General features: G+C 42.9%; 1 protein-coding gene across 9 annotated transcripts in view; it reads left to right on the top strand.

Moving 5' to 3' along the window:
- Nucleotides 1-24,916, top strand: part of LOC146968955 (phosphatidylinositol-binding clathrin assembly protein) — a 93,622-nt gene that overhangs the window by 51,769 nt on the left and 16,937 nt on the right. For 2 of the 9 annotated variants that reach the window (XM_085806458.1, XM_085806456.1), the window contains exons 8-15: nucleotides 1,679-1,720; nucleotides 3,394-3,414; nucleotides 5,925-6,010; nucleotides 7,076-7,199; nucleotides 12,228-12,361; nucleotides 13,879-13,979; nucleotides 16,342-16,455; nucleotides 24,730-24,876. In XM_085806458.1, the coding sequence (XP_085662584.1) occupies nucleotides 1,679-1,720; nucleotides 3,394-3,414; nucleotides 5,925-6,010; nucleotides 7,076-7,199; nucleotides 12,228-12,361; nucleotides 13,879-13,979; nucleotides 16,342-16,455; nucleotides 24,730-24,876 (769 nt within the window). The remainder of the gene's footprint in view (nucleotides 1-1,678; nucleotides 1,721-3,393; nucleotides 3,415-5,924; nucleotides 6,011-7,075; nucleotides 7,200-12,227; nucleotides 12,362-13,878; nucleotides 13,980-16,341; nucleotides 16,456-24,729; nucleotides 24,877-24,916) is intronic. The other 7 variants (XM_085806460.1, XM_085806457.1, XM_085806464.1 and 4 more) reach the window with 5 other exon arrangements.

The raw sequence follows: 24,916 nt of genomic DNA, 5'->3' as shown, positions 1-24,916 counted from the left end.
CTGATATTGCTTTAAATATCGCATGTTTCATGTTTAATTCTATGCCTTTTGGAGATCATGTAATCCTCCACTTGCTGAACTGTTAACACATTTTGACCAGGGGTGCCCAGACTGCACGCCTCTGTACATTATACAGTATATAGGTATTAAATCCATAAAGTACAGCACAACAGCCTGGGAACATGATCTTTAATGAGAACCGCCCACTGTGCTGCCCGCAGGATGCTGACACAATGTCTGACTTCCTCAGACTTGTAATATGTATTGATAGATTAGACTCTTATCTTCACAGGCATTGTCTCATTCTCATTTAAAAATAATCCAGGTACAGAACCCAGTGGGGCGAATAATGGACCCTAAACTACTAAATAAATCCAACTTTAGATTTAGATAATGAATGGTCTTGGACCTTTTTCTCCACATGTTTGGTTATGAATAAGGAACATTTTATCCTCTATAGATACAGATACTGCCGGGTTATCTTTATTATTTACATTTCTAAAAATAAGATAACTGCTTATCTTTTGTTTTTCTTCTAAATTTTGCAAACGTCGTAGGCGACCTTTGATACTCTACTGTGTTTTTGATTTTCAGCACATTTAGTCTCAACTATGTGATGTTAATGACAATAACCTCTGATATAAAGCCATGTTTAACAGCCGTTACGCACAATACCAGGACCTTTAAACTGAACTAAATGAAATAAAACTATCATTGATTTATTATTTATCTATAATTTATCTTTTTTTCCCTTATTGTGACAGGAAAAAGTAATTTTCTGTTCGTGCCAACATCGCCCAGTCACACTTTAAAGATTCTCCCTTATGTCCTTAATTAAATCTCTCTTCCTCTACGGTTCAAGTTTAATTATTATAATCAGAAACTTTGACATTAATTCTCCAGGGCTCTCTCTTAGAATAAGGAAAAGAGGTGTTATTTGCCCATTTTGTGGCTGTTTCCATAAACAAAGCTAAAAAAAAAAAGCAGCAGGGAGAGCAGCGTCTTTTAAAGAGGTGGGAGTTCACTGTTATCGACTGTTATTCATATTTTGTGCTGATAAAAAGCGTTTAACACTTGTTCAGAGAGAAAGCTGAGGTCATGCCGATGATCATGAAGAAGACGAGGACTCGATGTTCTTTTATCTGTGTCTCTGCAAAGTCAACATGTTCCCACAACTGTGACGTGTCTTTGAGTTATGAGTCAGTGCGGAGACGATCCTGACGTAGCTGTGCTCTTTATATATATATATTTTTATATATATATATATATCTTTATATATACATGTGTTTTTTGATGTCGTCACGTCATCGCTCATGAGTCGTCCATGCCTCACGCTCTCTCCCTCATTGGTCAGACACATATTTATCTCTGTGCCAGCCATCATCGTCATTCACTGTCGGGATTGGTCGGCTCCGTCGGCCAATCCCAGATGTGGGAAACTTTTCCTTGTTTATTTCTGTTGTCGTTTATGTTTGACACTGCCACTGCATGAAGTAACGATTCCCCTGTTTGTTTTTTCTTTTCTTTTCTTTTATCATCTTTTTTTTGTTTTGTTTTTATGAACCCTGCCCTTCTCTTTTCTTTTTTTTCCTTCTCCATTTTACCCCACCTTCCTCCCCCTCCCCTCCCTTGTTTTTATATTTTTTTATTTTGTTGATTTGTTTATTTTGGATGACAGCAAGTTGGAATAGATCAGGGTGACATCCCAGATCTCTCACAGGTCAGTGTACATCTCACCTCTCTCTCCTCCTCCTCCTCTTCTTTCTGTTTCCAGCTCATCTTTTTCTCACGTTTCCCTTCAACAAGTTCTCCTCCTCTGCTTTCACACCTTATATCACCCTTTACATATACCTGTTCTCCTCCTCCACCTCCTCCTTCTCCTCTCTTCGTCTTCCCCCCTTTTCACCAATTGTTCGCTCATTCTCTCCCCTTCACTCTCCACCCACTCATTTTTTTTTGTTTTTCACTTCAAAGAAGCATCTCATCTAACCTGATCTTATACTCTTTAAATCCAGGCAGCTTTGGTTCAGCCTCTGGTTTGATTGATTTTTTCCTGCTCCTGTTCTTTCCTGCTTTTCTCCTTTTTACCTCTAAACGCCCCGTTATAGATCCAACAACAGGGCCGATGTGTGTTAAGTCGACCTGGTTAAACGCGGCGCCACCGGCGGGGCCAAACGCACGTTTCATCACGTGGATTTTTTTTTTTTTTAAAGCCTTGAGCAGTTGCGAATAATGAGCTTAGACCTTGAATCTACAAAAAAAAAGATAATTGCAACAACAAAAGACTTGAAAACAAGACGGCAACACTACAAGGGAATAAACGACATCATTTCTGCCTCTAATTGTGATTTCAGAGGAATCGCTTGAAGCAGGGTGTTTTTTTCTTTCCTTTAAAATCCTCCCAGTGGCTGATGGGAAGTCGTCAGAGAGACTCCTGAAGATACAAAAAACCAATCGATACTTAAAGGGATAGTTCATCATTTTGGCGAATTGGCCCATTGCCATAATAATCCCTATAGTCATAGCAGTAGTAGGTTCGTTACCTTTATTTGTCGGTGCAAACTATTTTTAGAACGGCGGAGCAGAGCCGCGAGCTGCTCAGAGCTACGCCACCAGAGGTTAATGGGATTTCTTGGTTTCCCTCATCAAATACACAATCCAACAACTCCAAAATGCTCTGGTGGACAAGTTGTGACCTGCACATTCACCACGCTATGAGATAATAATGGAACGTTACCAGACGGAGTTGTTTTCGAGGTAAATTCATGCAAAACCTCTGATGCACGTTGCCTTCAGGGGCAGTTTTTCAGCAAGCAGTCTCTGTATTTAACTCTAAAACAACTCAGTCTCGTAACGTCCTATTATTATGTCATAGTGTGGTGAATGTGCAGGTCACAACTTGTCCACCGGAGCGTTTTGGAGTTATTGGATTGTGTATTTGATGAGTTTGATGAGGGAAACCAAGAAATCCCATTAACCTCTGTAGCGTAGCTCTGAGCAGCTCGCGGCTCTGCTCCGCCGTTCTAAAAACAGCTTGCATCGACAATTAAAAGTAACGAACCTACTGCTATGACTATAGGGATTATGGCAATGGGCCAATTCACCAAAATGTTGAACTATCCCTTTAAAAATCCCAATGAGCAGGTTCACAGTTCACTAAACAGCAGCTACTGTAGAAGCTGATAATCATACTGTAAACTACACTCACACACATACACACACACACACACACACACAGAGCTGTCTGGTTTCACAGTGGAGACGTGACCCCGGTCATTAACGGCATGTGTGTGTGTTCGTGTGTTTGTGTGTGTGTGTCGACTGTTCACTCGCAGTCGTTTTTTTTTAAAACATTAAAGAGTCGTTTCTTCTTCTTCTCCTCCTCTGTCGCAGAAAACAAAAGGATCATACATTGTAGGTGGTGGGTTGCGTACTGTTGCTGCTTCCCCACTCCAACCTGCTCTAACCCCCCCCCACCCTCCCTTTGACCTGCCACCTCCTTGCATGAACTTATGGATGTGTGTGTGTGTGTGTGTGTGTAGCCATACACACTTACACCTTACACACTCCCAGGCATGCTCCCTGTTTTCGTTTTGTTGCGATACCTAGTAGTCGGATCAATGCAGTACGTGTGTTTGTGTGTGTGTGTGTGTGTGTGCCGGCCTCAGGTGGCTTGCTTGTAGCACACACGCACACACAGTTACACACACGCACACACACACAGGCACGACAAGCAAAAGGGCATGAAACCTCATGAATAGAAAATGAGGCTTCACCCCTCCGCCCCCTCTGTCTTCATCTGCATGAAAGAGAGAAAAACCTCTGGACTCACTCATCTGAATTCCATCCCATCGCCTCTGTACATGTTGTTGATTCCATATTTGTCATGCACGACAACGCCGTGGCCTCAGACGTCGCATGGTGGAGGCGCTCTGATAGCGACTGACCCCGGCATCAGCATCAGCATCAGCGTGTAATAATCACTGTTTAGAAAAATATAGAAAGAAACATGAGAAAGGAAAAAGGGGGCTTCTCTCTCTCTCTCTCTCTGTATCTATCTCTTCTTTTCTATGTCTCTCTGCCTTCCAAACTTAGAGCTGGCAACACACGTATCTGTAGATGAGAGGTGTGTGTGTGTGTGTGTGTGTGTGTGTTCATGTGTGTGTATGTGTGTCAGAGTTAATATTGACCAGGCACACACAGTCTTGTCACCTATTCAGACCCTCTGACAGTTGAATTGGGGTCTTTCTCTTTCTCTCTCCCCTTTCTTTCTTTCTTTCTTTCTTTCTTTCTTTCTTTCTTTCTTTCTTTCTTTCTTTCTTTCTTTCTTTCGCTCTCTATCTTCCCTCTTTCTCTCTCTGTCTTCCCACTTTCTTTCTCTCTCTCTCTTCCCTCTTTCTCTCTGTCTTCCCTCTTTCTTTCTCTCTCTCTCTCTCTCTGTCTTCCCTCTTTCTCTCTCTCTCTTCACTCTTTCTTTCTCTCTCTCTCTGTCTTCCCTCTTTCTTTCTCTCTTTCTCTCCCTCTTCCCTCTTTCTTTCTCTCTCTCTCCCCCCCTCTTTCTCTCTCTCTTCCCTCTATTTCTCTCTCTCTCTTCCCTGTTTCTCTCTCTCTCTCTCTCCCTCCCTCTCTTCCCTCTATCTCTCTCTCTCAAGTGGCTGCTGTTTCTTTAACAACCAGGCAACCGTTTGGCAACAACTCACCGTCTCGCCGGCCACAGAGACTCTGAAGCCAAAAACACTCCCAAATGTGTGTGTGTGTTGTGTGTGTGTGTGTGTATGTGTGTGTGCGTCTGCAGAGCTACTGACGGCACACTTTGCATTCTTGCGGACGGAGAGACAGACATGACGTTGTCATATTTTCAGTGGAAGAATTTCCTCCTCTTCCTCCTCCTAGAAGAGCAGAGCTACATCTTCTCCTCCTCCTCTCTCCCTGTGTGTTGTAACGCAGCTGTCTGGCTCTCGCTTTCACCCTCTTGTTTCCCCTCTGTTTTTTTTTCTTCTTTTTGGAGCATTAATGAGGCTCCTAACGAGCACAGAAGACATTGTGTTGTGCAACGCGAACAATCGGGAGCTCAACTCAACATTTTGCAGCCCGGATTGTTGTTTTCTGTCGTAGCGTAGCAACAATCCCCAAGTAACCTGCGCGCTCGCTCGTTCGCTTTCCTTTTTTAATGCTGCTTCCTCTTGTGCAGCCCTCCCAACAAAGCATAGTTTAAGATTTGTGATCGAGAAATTAAAGAAAAGATTAAATAATAATAATAATAATGAAAAATAAAAAGATTAGAGAGTAGTCTCTCGTAAACAATGTGTAGAGGAGATTCAGTCGAAGAGGTGCCGAGGTGCATCCTGGGTGCTCATTGTGGAAACATGATGGGACCCTTTGGTCGGGGGTGAGGGTGGAGGTGAGGAGGGGGACACACACTGCAGTATGAGAAAGACAAAGAGGCGAAAAACAGACGGAAAAGTGGAAAGAATGAAAGAAAACCACAGAAACGATCGCTCCCTCGTGTGGAGCCGGGAGGAGGAGAAGGAGGAGAAGACGAAGAAGTAATGGCGCGGCGACCTCTCCCTCCGCCACTCCACCTTTTTCCCCCTCGTTCTTTGTTTTTCAAAAACCTCCTCCTTTGTTCTCTCTCTCTCTGTCTGTTTCTCTCTCTCTCTCTCCTTTCCAATCTTCCTGCTAACAGTGTGAGTGTTTGCTGCATGTTGCCATGGCTATTCTTGGAACCTGATGCACTCTGTTACCTTCCTGTGAGACCAACTAACTCTGGGTGCTGCCGTGTGTGTGTGTGTGTGTGTGTGGGTGGGTGGGTGCATATGAGAGACGCAGAACGAGAGAGTGATTATCCCCTAAAAAAGTTGAGAAGTTTCTGATTTATTTTATCATTATAATGATTGTTTTTACCCTCCCCCCCACCCCATCAGGCCCCCAGCAGCCTCCTGGAGGCTCTAGAGCAGCACCTGGCCTCCCTGGAGGGCAAGAAGACCAAGGAGCTGAACGCAGACACCAGGTTAGACGTCTTAATTGCCTCTCGGTTACATCAGGTTTCCTTGAAACACATGACATCCTGAAAAAGAAAAAGAAAAAAAAGAAACTTAAGAGAAAACACCCACGCTCAAAGCACAGTAGGTTTCAGAAGCCTTAAAAATTCAATTCAATATACGATATGTGCAGTGGCATCCACATGTCTGAGATCATTTTAACGTTAGGAAACGATACAGCAGAGCGTCCTGTGGGATTTTGTTGTCTAATATAGGAAAGAATTGATCTTTTATTATAGACATTACAAATTTAAATTGAAGTTTTTGGTGCACTTTTAGTGAAATTGTCACATTTAGCGAAACCAAAAATGATTAAAGTGAGTTGCAGCACCTAGGTTATTGTAAAACTATCAGGAAATAGCTGTTATATCCAGTGATGGGAATAACGGCATTAGGAGTAATCCAAAAAGTTACTGTTTCCCCCGTCACAACGCTGTTACCATTACTGACAATAAGATGGGCCGTTATTGACTCAAGTCCCGTCGCAAGTCCCGTCACAAAATAATACACCTGTTAAAGTGAAGCTACGTTAGCTACATGTTTTTTTCCGTCCATCAACTAAGTCGGAATAAAGCCGTTTATCTGGGACTAACCAACTCACTCAGTATCCCTCCGCACAGGCAGTCTTTACGACGCTGCGGAGGGATACTGAGTGAGTTGGTTAGTTCCATAAACGGGAGGTTGGGGTTATATTTAAGGGGGTGAGTCCAAGTAATTTGACATATTTGAGCATTTTATATTATATATATACATTTTAGTTACTTTTATAATGTAGTAATTCAATTACTAACTCAGTTACTTTTTGGGCAAAGTAACTATAACTAATTAATTTTTAAAAGTAACACGCCCAACCGTAGTAATATCAAGTCATGTTGAGCTTCGATCGGGTCCATAACATCCAGCCCAGCTCTACCTGAGCTCAGTTTAAACTTGGTATTTTTTAGTGGGAGCGTGAATATTTAAACCTTTTACAATTTCCCCTCCTCATCTCTTCTCCTCCTCCTTATCTTCTTCTTTCTCTTCCTCCTCCGCAGAGCGTCCACCCTGTCCAGCGCCGTCTCGTCCCTCTCCTCCACCGGCATGTCCTTCAGCCGCATGGACGAGAAGGAGAAGCAGCAGGCCCTGGAGGAGGAGCAGGCCCGGCTCCAGTCTCTCAAGGTAACAGCTTTTAAACCGGGATCGCCTCCCGACTCCGCGTGGGTCGCGCTGGCTGCTCCGCGGGGGGCTAATAGCCTAATCGCCTCCGTCACCTTTTACCCCCCCTCTCTGCCCTGCCTTTCACTCTCTCTCTCTCACATGCTACCAGCAGCTCACGCCTGCTACTTCCACTACAGATCCTCCATGTGGAAAAGATGATCTGATTAGATGTTGAATCACCTTTTTCCACATAAATTTGCATATTTAATGAGGGGACCGCTGATTTCCTCCGTAAATTGCCGTCTGTAGTTTGTTTTCTCGTCTTTTTAACCGTCTTTCGTCTCTTTAACACGTGTTTTCCCTTAAACCAGATATCGATCAGGTGTTAATGCCACATGTAAATGGGGCATTTAAAAACAACATTCAGTGTAGCTTGTTTATCCTTGTATTGCATTTTATCTGTGTGCATATTCCTGCAGTGCTGTTGTGTACACACATACACACACTGAACCAAGGTCAGGCTCCTTATTTGTCAGACCAATAAAAAGCATTCAGATGTTAATTCTAACTTCTGTTTTATAATGCTTCGTCTGTGAAGCACCGTCGGCCCTGAATGCATCACTTTAGTTTATTTTCTTGTCATAGAGGCTTTGAAGGCAACAACACACAGAAATTCAGATTTTCGGTCCGACTCTGCACAAAACACATCTTGAAACAAAAGCAGCTGTAAAACGCCTATACGACGCCGTTATATAATCAAACCTCCTGGTGGAGGGGAGAAGGTGAGGAAGAGTGTGAAAATGTCAAGCATGAAATGAGAATCATCTTTTTTTTTTTTTACGAGATGGCACTGAAACAGGAGAAGCGCCAAAAAGTAACTTTTGAGGGTCTGAACGAGCGAGTGTGTGCGAGCGAGAGGGATCTGATCTTCTGAACTGACGTGAATCACATCGCCCCCAAAAAAAAATAGAAAGAAAGAAGAAGAAGAAGCTCAAAATGACAAGTGTGACTGCAGTCATTGGCCTAGATTTAAGGCGCCGCTGTGAATGTGCTCGCGCAGAGACAGAGAACAAACTGCAAAGCTGCAGCAGCCACACAACACTTGAGCCCTGAGAAACAGCACAAACAGTTAATATATAAATAAATAAAAGTAAAAATAAAACTGGCTTCAGTGTTGTGGCTGCTCGTCTGTGTGTGTGTTATATACAATATGTACAGTGGCATTTCCCCATTAGGAAACGATACAGCACAGTCTCCTGTGGTATAGTGTTATATAAAATATTGTTGATTCATGATCAGCAGGTATTGATTGATCTTTTATTATAGACCAGGGGTGTCAAACTCATTTTAGTTCAGGGGGCACAAATATGAACTCAAGTGGGTCCGACCAGTAGAATAATAGCATGATAACATACTTTTTTAATTATGTGAAATGTTGTATTGTTTTTTATGTTACTGGGACTACGGACTGAAATCCTGCTATAATCCGGCACATTTACTTGTTATTATGTCCATTAATGTGCACTGTCCCATTCAAATAAACAAATAAATAAATGAACCTATAAATACTTTTTTTTTTTTTTTTACCGCTAATTAACTCTCCTTTTACAAAACATACTGTATTATGAACAACCTGAAATATCTTGAGAAAAATACGTGCAGTTTCAACAATACTATGCCTCTTCTGTCTTCTATGTAATTTTCACACTCAGCAAATTCATCCTGAGGGCCCAACTGGACCTCTGCCGGGCCGGTTTTGGCCTGCGGGCCGCATGTTTGACATCCCTGTTATAGACATCGCAAATCAAAGTTTTTGGTGCGGGAAATCCTAGAGTGCTTTTACTGAAACATTTGACATTTAGCGAAAACGAAAATGATTTAAGTGAGTTTTATTAGAAGAAACAGACGTCATAAAGGATCATCTATAACAATATGTTATTGCAGCACTTACGTTATTGTAAAAATATCATATCAGAGCTTCGATCGGAGCCATAACAACCAACCCAACTCATGAACTGTCTTTATGAGCCTGAGCTCAGTTAAACTTGGTATTTTTTTAATAATCTGACTTCTGGTTCTAACCTGTATTTCCTAGTTATATAAATGACAGAAACCTGTTCAGATGAGATCTTCAGGGTTACTGTATGTAACCAAACTCTGTTTTTTTTGGGATCCTAATAAACACACTGATTAAAACATAAGACAATCTATTACACCCAAAATGAACAAGAATTAACTTGAGATAGCCTCAGTCTAATATCATTTAACAAGGTTTTACAGCCTAATATAAGATGTAATTAATATTGTATCATGTGGCCTCTGGTGATTCACACCCTAAATGTTGTTGGGTGTGTGCGTGCGTGTTCTCGCGTGTGCACATACGTACTGTACAGGGTTACAGGGTTCTCACCATTAGCTCCTCATACTGTGTCTGATCTCTCTATATGTGTTTATATATTTATATTTCTATACATATATATAAACTCCTCTTCTCTGTGCTGTGGGCATCAGGCCTCTATGTGTGTTGTTGTTGTTGCCGATAGATTGCTTTTTGCAACTTGTGCTGTTTGTGGAGTTCTGAACTGGAGTTGAGGATAAAGGCCAGAGACTCTCGGTGGCGAGCGGGCGAGCGAGGGGAGCGCGGCGGCGATAGAAAAGTCAAGTGTAAAATGTGTTGACATTTCTTGCGGCAGCCTTGGGAGTCGTGCCTCACAGCAAACTGTAATTGAGTAAGAGCAGCGGAGCTACACAACAGGAACACAGCAGTGTGTCTGTGTGTTGTGTGTGTGCACATGTTAAGCATGCTCACATCCTGGCAGAGAAGATACAGTGTGTGTCTGCTGCTGCTGCCAGTCTCTGTGTGTGTGAACTGTGTACATAGGAAGCATGTGTATTGTTATACCCTGGCGGATTAAGCGCAGTGTGTGTCGCAAAAACTTCCATCTGTGTGTGTGTTTGTTTGTTTGCGCGCATGCACAACTGATTTGATTTTAGCCGTGCCCTCGCTTCCTGCCAAGGTCCACTGATTACCTTTCGGGTTTTAGTTATGAAGGAGGAGGAGGAGATAAAGTGCGAGTGAGAGCGTAACAGAGTAAGAAACAGACCGGCGGCGGCTGGAGGGGCGAGGGGGGGGGCGAGGGCAGCGGGGGTCGTCCAGAACACTCTCGTCCAGCTGTCCACGCACTCCGCCGTCCATATGGACCCGACACACGATTACACATACACACAACACACACACAGCTACTGTCCAGCTGGGGGCTCAGCCCAAACAATAACAGCAGCAGCTCCCATTTGTTCCCCAGCACCACACAGGCTGAATATAAATGAAGAGGAGAGATCCTGTTTATTAATCTGCTCCAAATTCCTTCAGAGGTGCAAGAAGAATAAGGTTGTAAAGGGAGTTGGATCATTTCCATACATTAAAGTTTGATTTAAAAACACCTGGGCGGCTTCACATCTGAATTAAACAGCAGACAGCAACAACAACAACGGCAGCAACATTTCCATTCCCGCTGTGGCCGACAACTCGTATCGCTTCTCTTGTCCACCAAACAGTACAAAAACAAACAAAACAAAAAAATGCAGTTATTTCCCGCTACATGCTCCCTCACAGGATGAGACACAAATGTATTGATCCCTGTGGTGGAATTAGGTCATTGCAGCAGCAAAAAAGTAACAAGATCCAGAGGGAGATGTAGACAGAAGCAGAACAAGACATATATATTATAAAATAATATAAACAGAAAGAGTGGAGGGGAGAAAAAAAGAAAAAGAAGAAAGAAGGAAAGTCGATCCATAAAGCAATAAAAAATTTAATGTAGTTACTTATGGGATAAGTCGGAGGCAGCACTGGCAGGTTGAATATGTTCCACTGACTTATACTGAATATAATGCGCTTTTATTCAACTGGTACTTCACACTCGTTGTCGTACAGACTCATTTGAGTGGGGAGAAGTTGTCTCGAGTCTTGATTTTTTTTTTTTCCCACTGTTACCACCAGCAGGCGTCCAAAATAAATTAAAAAAATAAATAAAAACTGACCCTGGAGCCAAAATCCTTTAAATTCATGCAAGAAATGAAAATCTGGAGGAGGCAAAAAAAAGAAGAAAAGCCTTCAAAGTGCTGCAGTGTTCATCTCACATCAGCCAGGAAAACAACCGCCGGTAGTTTTTTTTTTTTTAAGTGTTAACAGATCATGTTTCTGACCTGGGATCAGTGGAGCTGAACTGTAAACTCTGGGTTTCCAATCGCAGACGTCAGCGATTTCTCTCTCAACGCTGTCGACTGGAAACGAGGCAAAAAAACCCCTGTTCCTGCTTCTGTCTTTATTTCGCTTTTTGTTGCTGATGTTTGTGCATCTGTCACCGTGGAGACACAACAGTCCTGTATCTCAGCTGCACCTGAACCGGAGGTGGGAGCTGAGGAGGTTGTTGTTTTATTTATTTTTTTATTTGAAGCATGGCAACAACAACAAAAAACTCTCAGCGTTGGGTTGAGTTTTTCTAATCGGCTTGTGCTTGAAACTAATAGTCTGTCATTATACAGCCAGCGTGTGTTTGTGTGTCTGTGTGTGTGCGTGTGCTGAATCCTGCAGCACCAGGCGAAACCTTGGCAACAGAAACCAAGCAATAAACTTTTTTTTTTTTTTTTTTTAAGTTTAGAAATTCAGCTGGATGCAGGCCTGGCGTCAGGTCTTAAATTTAAAGCCAAAAACTAACAGAGGATCATCAGAGCAGACACGTTTCACTCACACACACTCCACACCAGGCAGGTTTTTAAGATGAAAACTCGTACGAACGGTGTGTGTGTGTGTGTATGTGTGTCTCCTTCCCGTCAGAGTTAACGCACACCTACGTCAACGCTCACCTGCGAGTCCACGAGAGAGAATATTCTTGTTATTTCCCTGGTACTGGAGTTTACTGGAAACAAAATTCTTATTCATTTCCAGTGGGAAATAACTGTTTAACCATCGTCTTCCTGATCACATTGTGTCTCTTAAGTGTGTGTGTTAAGTGTGTGTTAAGTATGTGTGTGTGTCGTGTCTTCCAGGACCAGCGCCTGAAGGAGATCAGCATGCAGACTCCGCCCTCCGCCTCCCCCAGCAGCCAGTCGATAGGCCTCGCCAACAACAACCACATCACACAAACCCCAGAGCTGTTCAGCTCCGCGCTGTCCGCCAACAGGTGCTCACACACACACACACACACCTACACATGTTCCTTAATGAAAAAGTGCTGTAAAATCAAAATTCAGCAATGAAGAGATCATGTTCATAATAATAAACTGTAATGAACTGTAGAGAACGTGTGTTAATCCGCTGCTGAAAGTAGTTCCCTGCAGACAAACCACTTCCTCCTACCTGGTTACAGCTGTGTGTGACATCATCTGCTCTGTTTTTTTTTTTTTAGGGTTAGCCTTGTGCTTTCACTAATCATTCAGATATTGAACGTTTATTAAGAGTCAGTTAATATCAATGAATTGTTCATCATCATCACTTTTTGACCTGATGATTGTGTGTTTCCACCTCAACCCAGAAGCCAGCGACATGGTTGGTTGGTTGGTTTACTTTATTAATCCCTCTGAAGGGAAATTGATTGTGACATGTGACACTGTACATTAAACAACAGTGTAATGAGTCTTCGTACCATATGCATCTACAGTATATTATTAAGCTCCCATATACAATGAGAAGTGTGCACACCTATACACACACCTACACACTGTTTATATGTGAACTTGCATCATCTTCTCAGACAGGATCCATCTGATGTTAAATTAACTTTTCTAAGATTTCTTTTAGTTTGGCGAGGCCCATTTTTACGCCTCCTTTTTGTTCTTACTGATATTTTTTGATATGAAAGTTACCTTTTCATTCTCATATTATAAACATCTGCTGCTGTTTCTAACCAGCTCTTTATTTAATAATTAATTTATATTATTTAGTCTTTTTTATTTAGCCAGGTTGGTCCCATAGAGATCAAAGATCTCTTTTCCAGGAGGGCAGCCACATAGTCACATTAAAAACAGTAAACAACACATTAGATTTTAACATTAACATTTCAACTTGCTCACAGACGAGGTACAGTAGCTTCCTCCAGCTTTTACTCAGTTTTTTTCTTCAGAGCCGTGATTCTCCCGTAGGAATTGAAGCGATCGTCACAGTAAATGTTTGTAAAGTCAGATCCCCCGGTGGGCTCCCGGTGTCTGCTGCAACAGAGCAGCCCCCCCCCCTCCTTTCCTCTGACTGACTGACTGACTGACTGCAGCCGTAACAGCGCCACACTTGGACTATTCATTTTTGATAATCAGAACAGATTTAATAGTCGACGTGCACACGCTGCAGCTCGGCTCTGAATTTACTGCTCCTCACTGTTTTATTGCTCCATTGGAATTTTTACAGCCCTTCAGAGAGAGAGAGAGAGGATTAATCTTTATCTGTGACAAATGAACATTTTTAGTGGTGGCTTTAGCTATTTATGCGCGTTTGATTAAATATTAACGCTCCATCTTCATCTGTCTTTCTGTATCTTTCTCTCTTATTCTTTCTTTTTTATCTCTCGCCGACGTATTCACTCGCTTTCTCTTCCCCCTCTCCATCGCTGTCCTCTGTCCTCTCTCTTCCTTCTCATTATCCCTCTCTCTCTCCTTCCCTCTCCTTCCCCTTCTTCTTTTCCTTCTTTTTTTCCCTGCTCCTCCTCAGTGTGCCCAATCTGAACAGTGACCTGTTTGATCTTCAGCCGGCCTTCATCCCCGCTGTGCAGAGCACTCCTTCGATCTCCACCGCCAACAGTGCCTGGGGAGGTACGTTACACACACACACACACACACACACACACACACACACACACACACACATGCACGCTCATACACACATCGAGAGAAAAAAAGAAAAAATCACAGCATTTGTTACATATATGATGAAGGCACCAGCCGGGCCGCAGACATGCAAATAAGACAAACACACACCCACACACACACACATTCAGATGATTTATCTCAGGAATATTCCCCCTGGCCAGTCATCCACCTGTCTCACCATCCATCTGTCAGACCGCTCATTTGTCTTTTGATGAAAACCCTCCCTCCCTCCCTCCCTCCCCCCTCGTTTCTCTCCTCTGAAAGTAAATGTTGCGTGACCCCGGCTAACAGTCGGACAAGTTTTTCCTGGGTGCAGGTGGTGTCTTCGTCGTTGTCGTTTTTTTTTTAGACACTCGCTCGTGTTTTGTCATAATAAATCCCGTCGGTACACCACCGTGTGTTTCGCTGGCTGCTCAATAAAAAGCAGCCTGTTGGGGAAATGTCAGCTGAGATCCCAGTCGCCCTCTCTTCCTCCTCGTCGCTGTCTCGATGCTGCAGAAATGCTGAGCAGCAACGTACTGTACACATCCACAGATTAACTGTGCCGCGCCGTACATCCTCCTAGAAAAAAGATAGAGTTGACATTTCAGCGTGCAATCAGCAATCTCAAATCAAAAAAAAAACGTAGCACCAAGATGCATCTGGACGTCCTGTTAGCATTGGAGTATTACAGAGGATTAAATCGAAGCCATTTCTAAAAGAGTTGGTCCAGACTTCAGAGTCAGATCTACTTCTTAGCTCAGATATCAGCCCTTCACACCATCTGTGAAGTTCCCCAGATAACCGTCCCCTGAGCTCCTCTCCAAAATATCACAAAACGCTTCCTTCAGTCGGCTGTTGAAGTTTCCGTCGTACGTACAGTACAGAACCGTACATACGTCTGTTCAAAGCCATAAAAGCCTGATAAGTATTGGCGGCCCAGAGAGCTCATGGGAAGAGAACAAAAATGAACATGTGTGCAGGTCATTCTGCACCAATATGAGGACTTTTATCATTTTTAAAACCAGATTATTGGGTATTATTTATGAATTATTGAATTTTACAGGTGTTTATCTAAATTTACCATCTTTATGCTAAAATAAGCTAAGCTAACCAGCCCCTGTAACGCTTGTATACGTAATATGTATTATGATGTATGTGTTGTTTTTAATTTAGACAAAAATCAAGATGTGTGCAGGTCAGTCTGCACCATTATGAAGTGTTTTAAAACATTTTTAAACCAGATGTAACATTAATTCGTCCATTTTACGGGTGTTTCTCTAATTTTACAGTCTTTATGCTAAGCTAGGCTAAGCTAACCAGCCCCTCTAGCACTCAATATGTATTGTGATGTATATGTTATGTTTTAATTTGGACAAAAATCAAGATGTGAAAGCATCAGGGTATAGTGTGCAGGTCATTTTGGACCATTATGAGGTGTAATAACATTTTCAAACCAGATAGAAAACATTAATTGTTGGATTTTACAGGTGTTTCTCTACGTTTACAGTCTTCATGCTAAGCTAAGCTAACCAGCTGTAGCCGCTGTTATAATGGCTTAACATGAGAGTTAGTTACAGCCTGTGGTTCACCTGTAAACGACTGGTATCATGGTGTAATAATAACACACATATACATGTAAGGTGCGACGCTAGCTGGTTGAGATGCTGCGTTTACTCATGTTCAGTCATAATCTGTCAGTCGTGCATCATCCTGATGAATGTTTTGTATCCCCGTCGTGTTTTCCTGAAAGGTTAGCCGGAGCGCCAGGCATCATGTTTATTAATAGCCATTGTGTTGCAAAAGCGTCTGGTGTGTTCCTTTTCCTTGTTTCCGTGGATGCCACAAACGCAGCGAGTGTTTTTCAAATCCTAATCCCCAACAGGGATGCGGATGAAGACGAAAAAACAAAAGGTGCATCAGTGGATTTTCCTCGTGCGCAGGCTTAACGCTCCCTCCTTGAAAAGCCCCGATATTCCCGACAGCCCGTACAAGACTCCCAAGTTACTAAGCAACAACAATGGCAGTACGCTGGAGACTGTAAGGTCCATGTTCCTAATCTAATGGGATTAGTTTAGCAGGAGGTGGTGGAGTCCTCCCTACTTCAAAGCAACCAATCTGGTCCGCAAAGAAATCACAATCTAATGTGTGTGTGTGTGTGTGTGTGTATATAGGCCTATCTATCTATATATATATGTGTGTGTGTGTGTGTGTGTGTGTGTGTGTGTGTGTGTGTAATTTAAAAGTATGCCAGATAAAATAGTCTCATGCAGCTTTAACAGCACCAACAGGGCTTTAATCAGTCATATTTAACTGCCTCCCTCAGGATTGGAGAGCCAGCCTCTGCAGCAGACCGTACCAGCCATGACTGTAGATTTCGATGCTGTGTTTGGGAATAATGCCACACCCAGTAACAACAACGGCCCACAACCTGCAGCCGGTAAAGCCCCGCTCCGTCTGACTGTCCAGACGGAGCCAAGACTGAAAACTAAAACCTCTTTTTTTTTGTGTGTGTGTGTGTGTGCTGGCAGCTCGAGTGCAGCGTTTAAACTAACCCTCTGACCAGTTCCTGCTATTTGTGGTTGTTCCTGCTGCTGGGTGGGAAGGAGGAGGGGGGAGGTGTTTTCAGCTTTCTAACTGTGTGCCACATAAGCTGCTGTTTCAAGTCCTGCAGAGTTTCTAATGATCATAAACCCTAACTCTTATCAGTGGGTCTGTTAACTTTCGGTTCAGTTGGGTTTTCAAGGTGTGGAGTGTTTGCCTGCTCCAGATTCAATAAGCAACAATTAAAGTTAATGTGAAAACACCAGTAAGTGTTGTATAGTAAGAGTTTTAACACCCAAAACATCCAGTTGTACGAATGCAGTCTGTTGTCATTTTAATTGGAATATTGTCAAGTCTTGATTCATGTATGGAAATGAAAGGCTTCAACAGAGCCCCGCCCACTTTATACAAGTGAGAAAAAACCCTTTGAAATGATGTTTTCAGAGTCTGTAGGTGTTAAACATCGTTTCATTTGCTGTTGTTTTATTTGTTCTCTTTCTACCTCTGACTGAACCCAAAGTAAACTGATCCCAGCTTTGATTCTCCTTCTCTTCTCTCAAGTTTCCCACAGAGGTCCACTCAGATCCTTTATCACTTAAAGGGATAGTTCAACATTTTGACAAATTCGCCCATTGCCATGATCCCTATAGTCTTAGCAGTAGGTTCGTTGCCTTTTAATTGTCGGTGCAAGCTATTTTTAGAACGGAGGAGCAGAGCCTTGAGCTGCTCAGAGCTACGCTACGGAGGCTCATGGGATTTCTTGGTTTCCCTCATCAAACTCATCAAATACACAATCCAACAACTCCAAAACGCTCTGGTGGACAAGTTGTGACCTGCACATTCACCACGCTATGAGATAATAACAGAACGTTACGAGACGGAGTTGTTCCCGAGGTAAATGCAAAGCCGGTGTTGTGCCGAAAAGAGAGTCCTTGCCAAAAAACGACTGCCCCCACAGGAATGTGCATTTACCTCTAAAACAACTCTGTCTCGTAACGTTCTGTTATTACCTCATAGTGTGGTGAATGTGCAGGTCACAACTTGTCCACCAGCGTTTTGGAGTTGTTGGATTGTGTATTTGATGAGTTTGATGAGGGAAACCAAGAAATCTCATGAGCCTCCGTCGCGTCGCTCTGAGCAGCTCACGGCTCTGCTCTGCCGTTCTAAAAATAGCTTGCACCGACAATTAAAGGTAACAAACCTACTCCTAAAACTATAGGGATTATGGCAATGGGCCAATTTGCCAGAATGTTGAACTATCCCTTTAATGTCTCTGTCTTTCTTTGTATGTTTTTCTGCAGCTAAATGGAGAACTTGTGAATATTATCAGTTCAAATGTGGGGAAAAAAAGGGATGTTGCCGCTCACTTCCTGAAACTTTTGACAATATATCTTTTAATCGTCAACCCAAAATCTTTGCGGTCAGATCTGAAAGTCTTGATTTGGAGCAATAGACGAGGTGTTTAGGAGCTGTTTCACCAGTCGCTTGATCCGGCATCAGCCCCCGACTGACGGCTCTTAAGTGGTTCTCCGGCTCTGGCACCGTGCCCACTTCTTCGCTAACCTTCTCTTAACCTCTCAACAACTGACACAATCAATCTCGGTACCTCTCAACCCTCTCGGGGTCCACCAGGCCGTGGTGTCTGTGAAGTGTATAATTTTGATACAGCGTGGCGAGATCTCCTCAGCCTCCAAAAAAAAAAGATAAGAGCGACTACCTGCAGAGGTCACCTAAAGGCTGTTTTCATCATGAAGGGGGAGCAGGTTTTAAACGGCAGGAGTTCAGGGGGAAGTTACAGTATGAAGCAAAGTTAAAGTGTCAGCTAGTGTTGTGGTTTTTCAAAGTCTCGGTCGAGCTGGACTCAGGATTTTTTTCTCAAGACCACCGCTGCAGCTACATCCTTGGTTTATGTGATGTAATTCAAAGGCTTTGACATAATTCTCTGAAAAACTCGGCTGCACCAGTGTCAAAAGTGGGAGGAGTCTTCCGCAGGTTGTGTGCTGTGTTATTCTGTTCAATCAAAACTTTGTTTCAGTTAAATATGGTCTAGATCAGGGGTGTCAAAGTCATTATAGTTCAGGGGCCGCATTCGGCCTAATTTGATCTCAAGAGGGCCGGAACAGTAAAATGATCGCATTTGCATATTAACCTGTAAATAACAAGAACTCCACATTTTTCCCTTTGTACTTTGTGCAAAGTACATTATTAAGATGTGTACAGTTTATGAGCTATCCTTTTTACAAAAAATTATGAACATTCTGAAATTTAGGGCTGGGCAATATGAACCAAAAGTAATATTGTAATATTTTTTTTAACTGAATGGCAATATAGGATATACATAGGCCTATAGCCTATTTATACTATTTCCATGATGTAATTATGAGTTTCCACCAATTAGCAGCCAGTAGCAGCTTAATATTTTTGTCAGAGGCAAATCCTTAAAAAGGCTGTCAGTTCTAGGTCAAAACCACATGTGGCAAATGACACAGACAATTGTAGGTATTGGGCTGATATTAAATTGTAGCTATAGGAAAAATACATCTCCCTCTCTCTCTCTCGCTCTCTCTCTCTCACACACACACACGCACGCACGCACACACACACACACACACACACACACACACACACACACACACACCTGTAGCTGCGCTGTCCCTCTCCTCTCTCTCTGTTCCCCTCCTCTGTTGCTTTGAGCTCCCAGCTGTGCGTGGATACGTAACTACAGGTTATATCTGGCTTATCACCGGGCCAGTTCTGCCCCCAGGCCGGTTCTGCCCCACCAACCCGACCGGACACGCCGGTTCGGATCGAGAATTTGCGCTAATGAGTCCGGCCACGTCGCGCCGGGGCTTCATCAGCAGGTCGGACCGTGTTGGGTTTTAAGTTTCAGGCCCAGTGAGAACTCGAGCCGAGCTGGACCAAGAGCAGGACTTTAGCGGTGAATGTCGGTGCTGTCCTTACACTACGCAACGAGCCGCTGTTGTTGTGTTGTAGTAGTCAATACGTGAGAGTCGGCGGCTCTGTGTCTCTGTTGTCCGCTGCAACTTGAGGGAGGGAGGGAGGGGCGGGGGGGAGAGGAGAAGTGGCGCTCACTCAATCTGTGAGGGAGGGGCGGGGGAGTGAGCTCAGCAGACTGCTGAGAGAGGGCCAAAAGAAACGGAACTCCAACATTTGTCCCGCGGGCCGGATTGGACCGCCTGGCGGGCCGATCCCGGCCCGCGGGCCTTGACTTTGACACCTATGGTCTAGATTTTATATAGAATTATCTTTTCTTTTTAGCTGAGGAATAATGTAAATACTAAGCCACATGATTATTATCAGTACTGGTGCTGAAAACAGTAATGGTCTTTAACATCGCCCCGCATTGGTTTGGTCTTGGTCTCTTGGTCTTGTCTCATTCTCGACCCCCTCAAAGTCTTGGTCTGCTCTGGTCTTGGTTTTTGACTTGGTCTCGGGTTTGATTGTCTTGACCACAACATGTCATGTTTGGTGTAATTGTCTTGGAAGTGTTGGAACGATCTCCAAACAACAGTGAGGTCTCACTCCCGTCACTATTTCCCAGTCTCAGACATACAGTGTTTCCTGAGCCCCCACCCCACCCTTTTTCTTTTTCTTTTTCTTTTTCTTTTTTTATTTCACAGAGACAGCGCCCATCAATCAGCATTACTGGAAATCTGCCCGGGTTAATTAGCCAGCTGTTTCACCCAGGAAGTCGCTGCACTCGTCGTTCAAACCAATTTGTATGATTTGATCAATCACATGGGGCTCGATCACAAAACAAAACAAAAAAAACGTAAAAGTCACGAACTCCTGAAGTTATTTCTTAATAAACGTTGTGTGAATTTTTTTTTTTTACAACACGTTCCAGCCACTTTAACGTCATAATTAGCGGTTGTTTAGTTAGATTTGTGCAGCTGTAGCATTACCTCCTCAAACATTTACCCATGGAGATTTGTTTCTGTTGTGTTTCGGTAAATATTTATGCTGATTTCTGGCGCTAATCTTGTTTAACTCCATCCGTCGGTCTCCGTTTCCATCGTGGCTGAGCTCTGAGGTAACAGTGTGCAGCCCCTCGGTCGGTTCTGGCTTTGGACAGAATAACTTCTCTCTATTAATAGAGCGAGTGTTGACGCTGCCACTACAACTACCAATACACCATCTGGACAACTGGCAGCAGCTCACACACTAAAAAAAAAAAAATCCCTGCATGTGTGTGTGTGACTACTGTATGTTTCCATGTGTGTGTGTCCATACGTCCACATGTGTCTGTATATTTGTTAGTTTGTGTGTCCATGTCTGTGTGTGTACGTGTTTGCAAGTCGTCTGTCATTTTGCCCCGTCCCATCTGTCTGCTTCTGCTCGTCTGTTTTGTTTTGTTGTTGTTCACACCGTTCTCCTCCCTCCCTCACTTCCTCCCTCTCCTCCTCCTCCCATCCTCTTTTTTCCTCCCTCCATTTATTTCATCTCTCGCTCCGTCTCTGCCTCATCGTCTCCCCATCACACTTCACAAGGCAAGAATCACCCAGGCAACTCCTTTCCATCTGCTCTCCTCCTCCTCCTCCTCTTTTCTCTCTCTCCTCACATTTACAATTCAAAGTCCTTTCTTTTTTTCGTCCTCTGTCTCCTCCTCGAAGTCCATCTTCTTTATCTGAATTCATCACGTGTTTACGACGTGTCGTACAGAAAGTTGGAGGTGTTGTTGATCTCTTTTTTCGGGGGTTTGTTTTGTTTGTTCTTAGTGGCAGTTTGCAGGTCGAAGTGTTTTTGTTCTTTTGTGATGAATTCTTATTTCCCGTCATTCATATCTGGCTTGTGTCATCTTTTTTTCTGACAGTCCCTGCAATTATTTTTGTGTTTCTTTCCAAACACACACACACAGACAGACTCAGAGACTCAGGGATGTAATTTTTCTCTAATTTCAGCAAAAGATTGTTGGTTTTAACTCTTATTTATTTTGTAGTTTAGAAAATTATGTATTTTCTGTGTCTGTTATTTCCTTCCTCATCACAGAATTTGAAGTAGTATTTAAATTCTTCCAAGTTTGTTTCCAGATCAAGTTTCTGCATTTGAAAATCTCATGAAGTTGCAGCAATAGGCAGTTCAATAAGTTCAAGTCAATTATGTTTCTCTGCTTTGATCCATTTCATTTCACTGTATCGTGTTTTTGTCTCTTGAATGACTCTGTCTCAGGCGTTTTCAGCGACAGCGCCCCATAGCTAATTAGCTGAATTAGCTAGCTAAACGATGCTACAGCTTCATAAGCGAGCTAGCTAAACACATTTGTCGTTTAAAGCAACAAAATCTAAAAATAGGAAAATTACTTCAGTCTAATTTCTTCCTGAAATTAACCCACATTATTATTGTGAACAGTTTATATTAACTGTGTAATAAACATTAAGTTTCACAGACGTAGCCACAGTAAATAATGGCGGTTAGCGCTAACTGAATGCTAATTTCTTTATCTGATGATAACATTAGATGATTAAACTGATGATGAACAACACCGCTCCCTCCCTCTCACACACCAGCTGCCAAATATAGTACGAGCAGAGCGACGACGAGGGACGTTTACGTTCCTAAAACTGATAGAGGGAGCTATGTCTGAAAAGGGATTGTGGGATAATCCTCCCTTTTTTAAATTTCTGTCACATTCAGTAGTAAGTAACAAGATTTCTCCGTCCCAGTGTGTTGAAATTGAACTCTTGACATGGATTAACTTCCTTCCCTCGCTTTGATCTTGAAACTCGATTGACTGTCAAATCTATTGGCCCCAAAAAAAAAAGAAAAGAAGAAAAACACCTAAGCTAAGGCCGGTAGCATTATCCTCCTGGTTCAATACATCACTCTCGGCATTCGCTTCATTACCTCCGTCTCTTTCTCCTCCATCCACTGCCCTGTGGTGTGTGTGATCTACTGAGGAGCGCTTGTTTCTCTGTTTCTTTTTTCTTTTTTTTTCTTTTTTGTGTTCGACACCTCCTCTCCCCTCTCCTCTCCTCTCCCCCTCTCCTCTCTCTTCCCTTCCTCCACTTATCTCTATACTTCTCCTCTATTGCTCCCTTGCTTCAATTAAATTCACTGGGCTTTACTGACACGGTGGTTTAAGAAACAAAAAATCACCCACGTTGCCAAAGTGTTTTATCACAGTGACAACAATAATGGAAATGCCGACAGTGGGAGAGAAATTAGACTCGAGAGAATTAAAAAGATAGTGGGCAAAACTATTTCTTTCCTCATCTCCCCCTTTGCTCCTTTTCCCCACTTTGTTCATTACCCTTTCTTCTTTCTTTCTCTGACTTACTCCCTCTTCTCTTTTTTGTCTCTTTTCCTCTCCTCTCCCTCTCTCTCTTCCCTCTCATCTGCTAAGCTAGCAGGAAAAGTGTTTTCTGAATATCTTGTGTCAGCACCACTGTCAGACCTACACACCGCTTCCTAACTAAATATTATTCCTCCCTCTTTTTTTCCACCAACAGTTGCCTCTTTTTCTTTTTCCTTTTTTTCCCTCCTCCCTCCCTCCCTCCTTCCTTTCATACCCCCTGTACATTTACAGCAGTTGTTTTGCATTTACATCTTGCTCACCCGCAGCTTTGTGTTGCTGCCTTGCTTCTCTCTGAACTTTTATATCCACTTCCTGACTCCAGGTATTGATTTTTTCAAATTCCTAATAGGGAGGAAATGATTATGCACTCACATATAAAACCATATAAAGAATTAACAGCTTATCGGTATGTTTCATTTTCAATTTCAGATTTTTTAAATGTATTAGTCTAGCCTTGGTTCACATATATAAACCCATACATGCATGCATTGCTCGCACCTCCAGCTTTCTGCCAGCTGAGTAATACTGAGCCATTAGCTGAATGAGTGCTGACATGGGAAGTTGTTAACACATGCACTCACACACACACACACACACACACACCAGCTCAGGAAATTACTCTGTCATTTGCACCCAGTGGCCATGGACAAACACAATCGCACTCTTGCACAAACACGCACGCACACATGTTCAAAACTAATCACTGTTTGGAGTCGGGAGTGTGTACATGACAGCAACGAGCAGATAAATCAATCATCTAGAACAACTGCTGCAAGCTACTGAGTCAGGGATTATAGGCTCGCTGAGTCTGAGTCTGAGTTTGTCTTCTGCTTTTAAACAGGACTCTCTCTCCCTGTCTGTGTAGGTAAAATGCTAAAAATAGGTCGGGAAGAATTCAATTAATAGCGCGGAAAAGCAGCGAGATTTGGGTTCATAATAATAAGGAGGAGGGTACAGCTCAGCAATATTCTCAGATCAAAACCGTCCGGCTCTGCTTCATTAAAACCAGTCGAACCGGGAGTGGACATGTTGAAAAGTTGGTGATAAAAAAAAAAGGCTTAAAGTTGAGTCGGCTCTCGTTAGATTAAACATCTCCTCATAAATTCAGGCTGTTCTGTTCTAACTTTGTTGGCCTTCGAGCGTGAGATCCCTCTCGCTTCATCTTTTTAAAATGACGTCCTTGATATCTGAGGTTGGCCGCTCGTTAGTTAGCTTTGTTAGCTTCGGGATTTAGTTGAAAACCTCTTCGGTTTGGTTACAAAGGAAAAGGCTGATTTGTTTTTGGCTCTTCTTGGATGGCATTATCCAGAACAGCTTGAAATGTAAACTTCTCCAAATCCAATAAAGCAAAGGGCAGAGCTGCTAGCACTAGCCTAAATGCTAACACGCTAACAGACCGATTTGGGGAAATACTAACACTGTGTGATAAATTAAGCTTTTTTTTAATGTAACTTGTATTTCTTATTTAGCTAATGAAAACTTCTAGTCCTGGGAGATATGTCGCTTGGTTTCTACTGTGGCTACTAAACCGGCTAAAGTTTGCAGCTTGTTGCTGGTTTGTTTGTTTTGGAAACAATACTTTTCACACTTTTCTACAGCTTTTTGTGCACCACATAAACCACCACCGAGAGACTAGACTGTCTACTTTCAATTCCTACCTTTGATTTTTCACTGATCGTAGAAAAGACTTATCCAATGTTCAATAATTAACGTGTTATTTCAATGCATATTTAATCTGCTGCTTCCCTGTGCCTGTGTCTGTATGATACACTAACCACTATCTGTTCACTTCTTCTTCCAAGTTTCTTTTTTTTCCCATCTTATTTACATGTACGAGTTCCTCTCCTCCGCCAGGTTTCGATGCTCTAGGAGACCTGTTGAAGCCTACAGTTCCCACACACACTGCACCTCCTCCTCCTCCTCCTCAAATGGCCATCCACCATCACGGAGGAAAGCTGCTAGCCAACGACCTCGACTCCTCTCTGGCCAACCTCGTGGGCAGTGAGTCTCAAGATCCATGTGTTCGACTAGCTGAGACACA

The sequence above is a fragment of the Trachurus japonicus genome, chromosome 18 (genome assembly GCF_045865225.1).
Source record: "Trachurus japonicus isolate A0001 chromosome 18, Traja_1.0".
In the NCBI taxonomy this organism is placed as follows: domain Eukaryota; kingdom Metazoa; phylum Chordata; class Actinopteri; order Carangiformes; family Carangidae; genus Trachurus; species Trachurus japonicus.
Note: the sequence above shows the minus strand (reverse complement) of the source record. Positions and strands in the feature narration are given on the sequence as shown.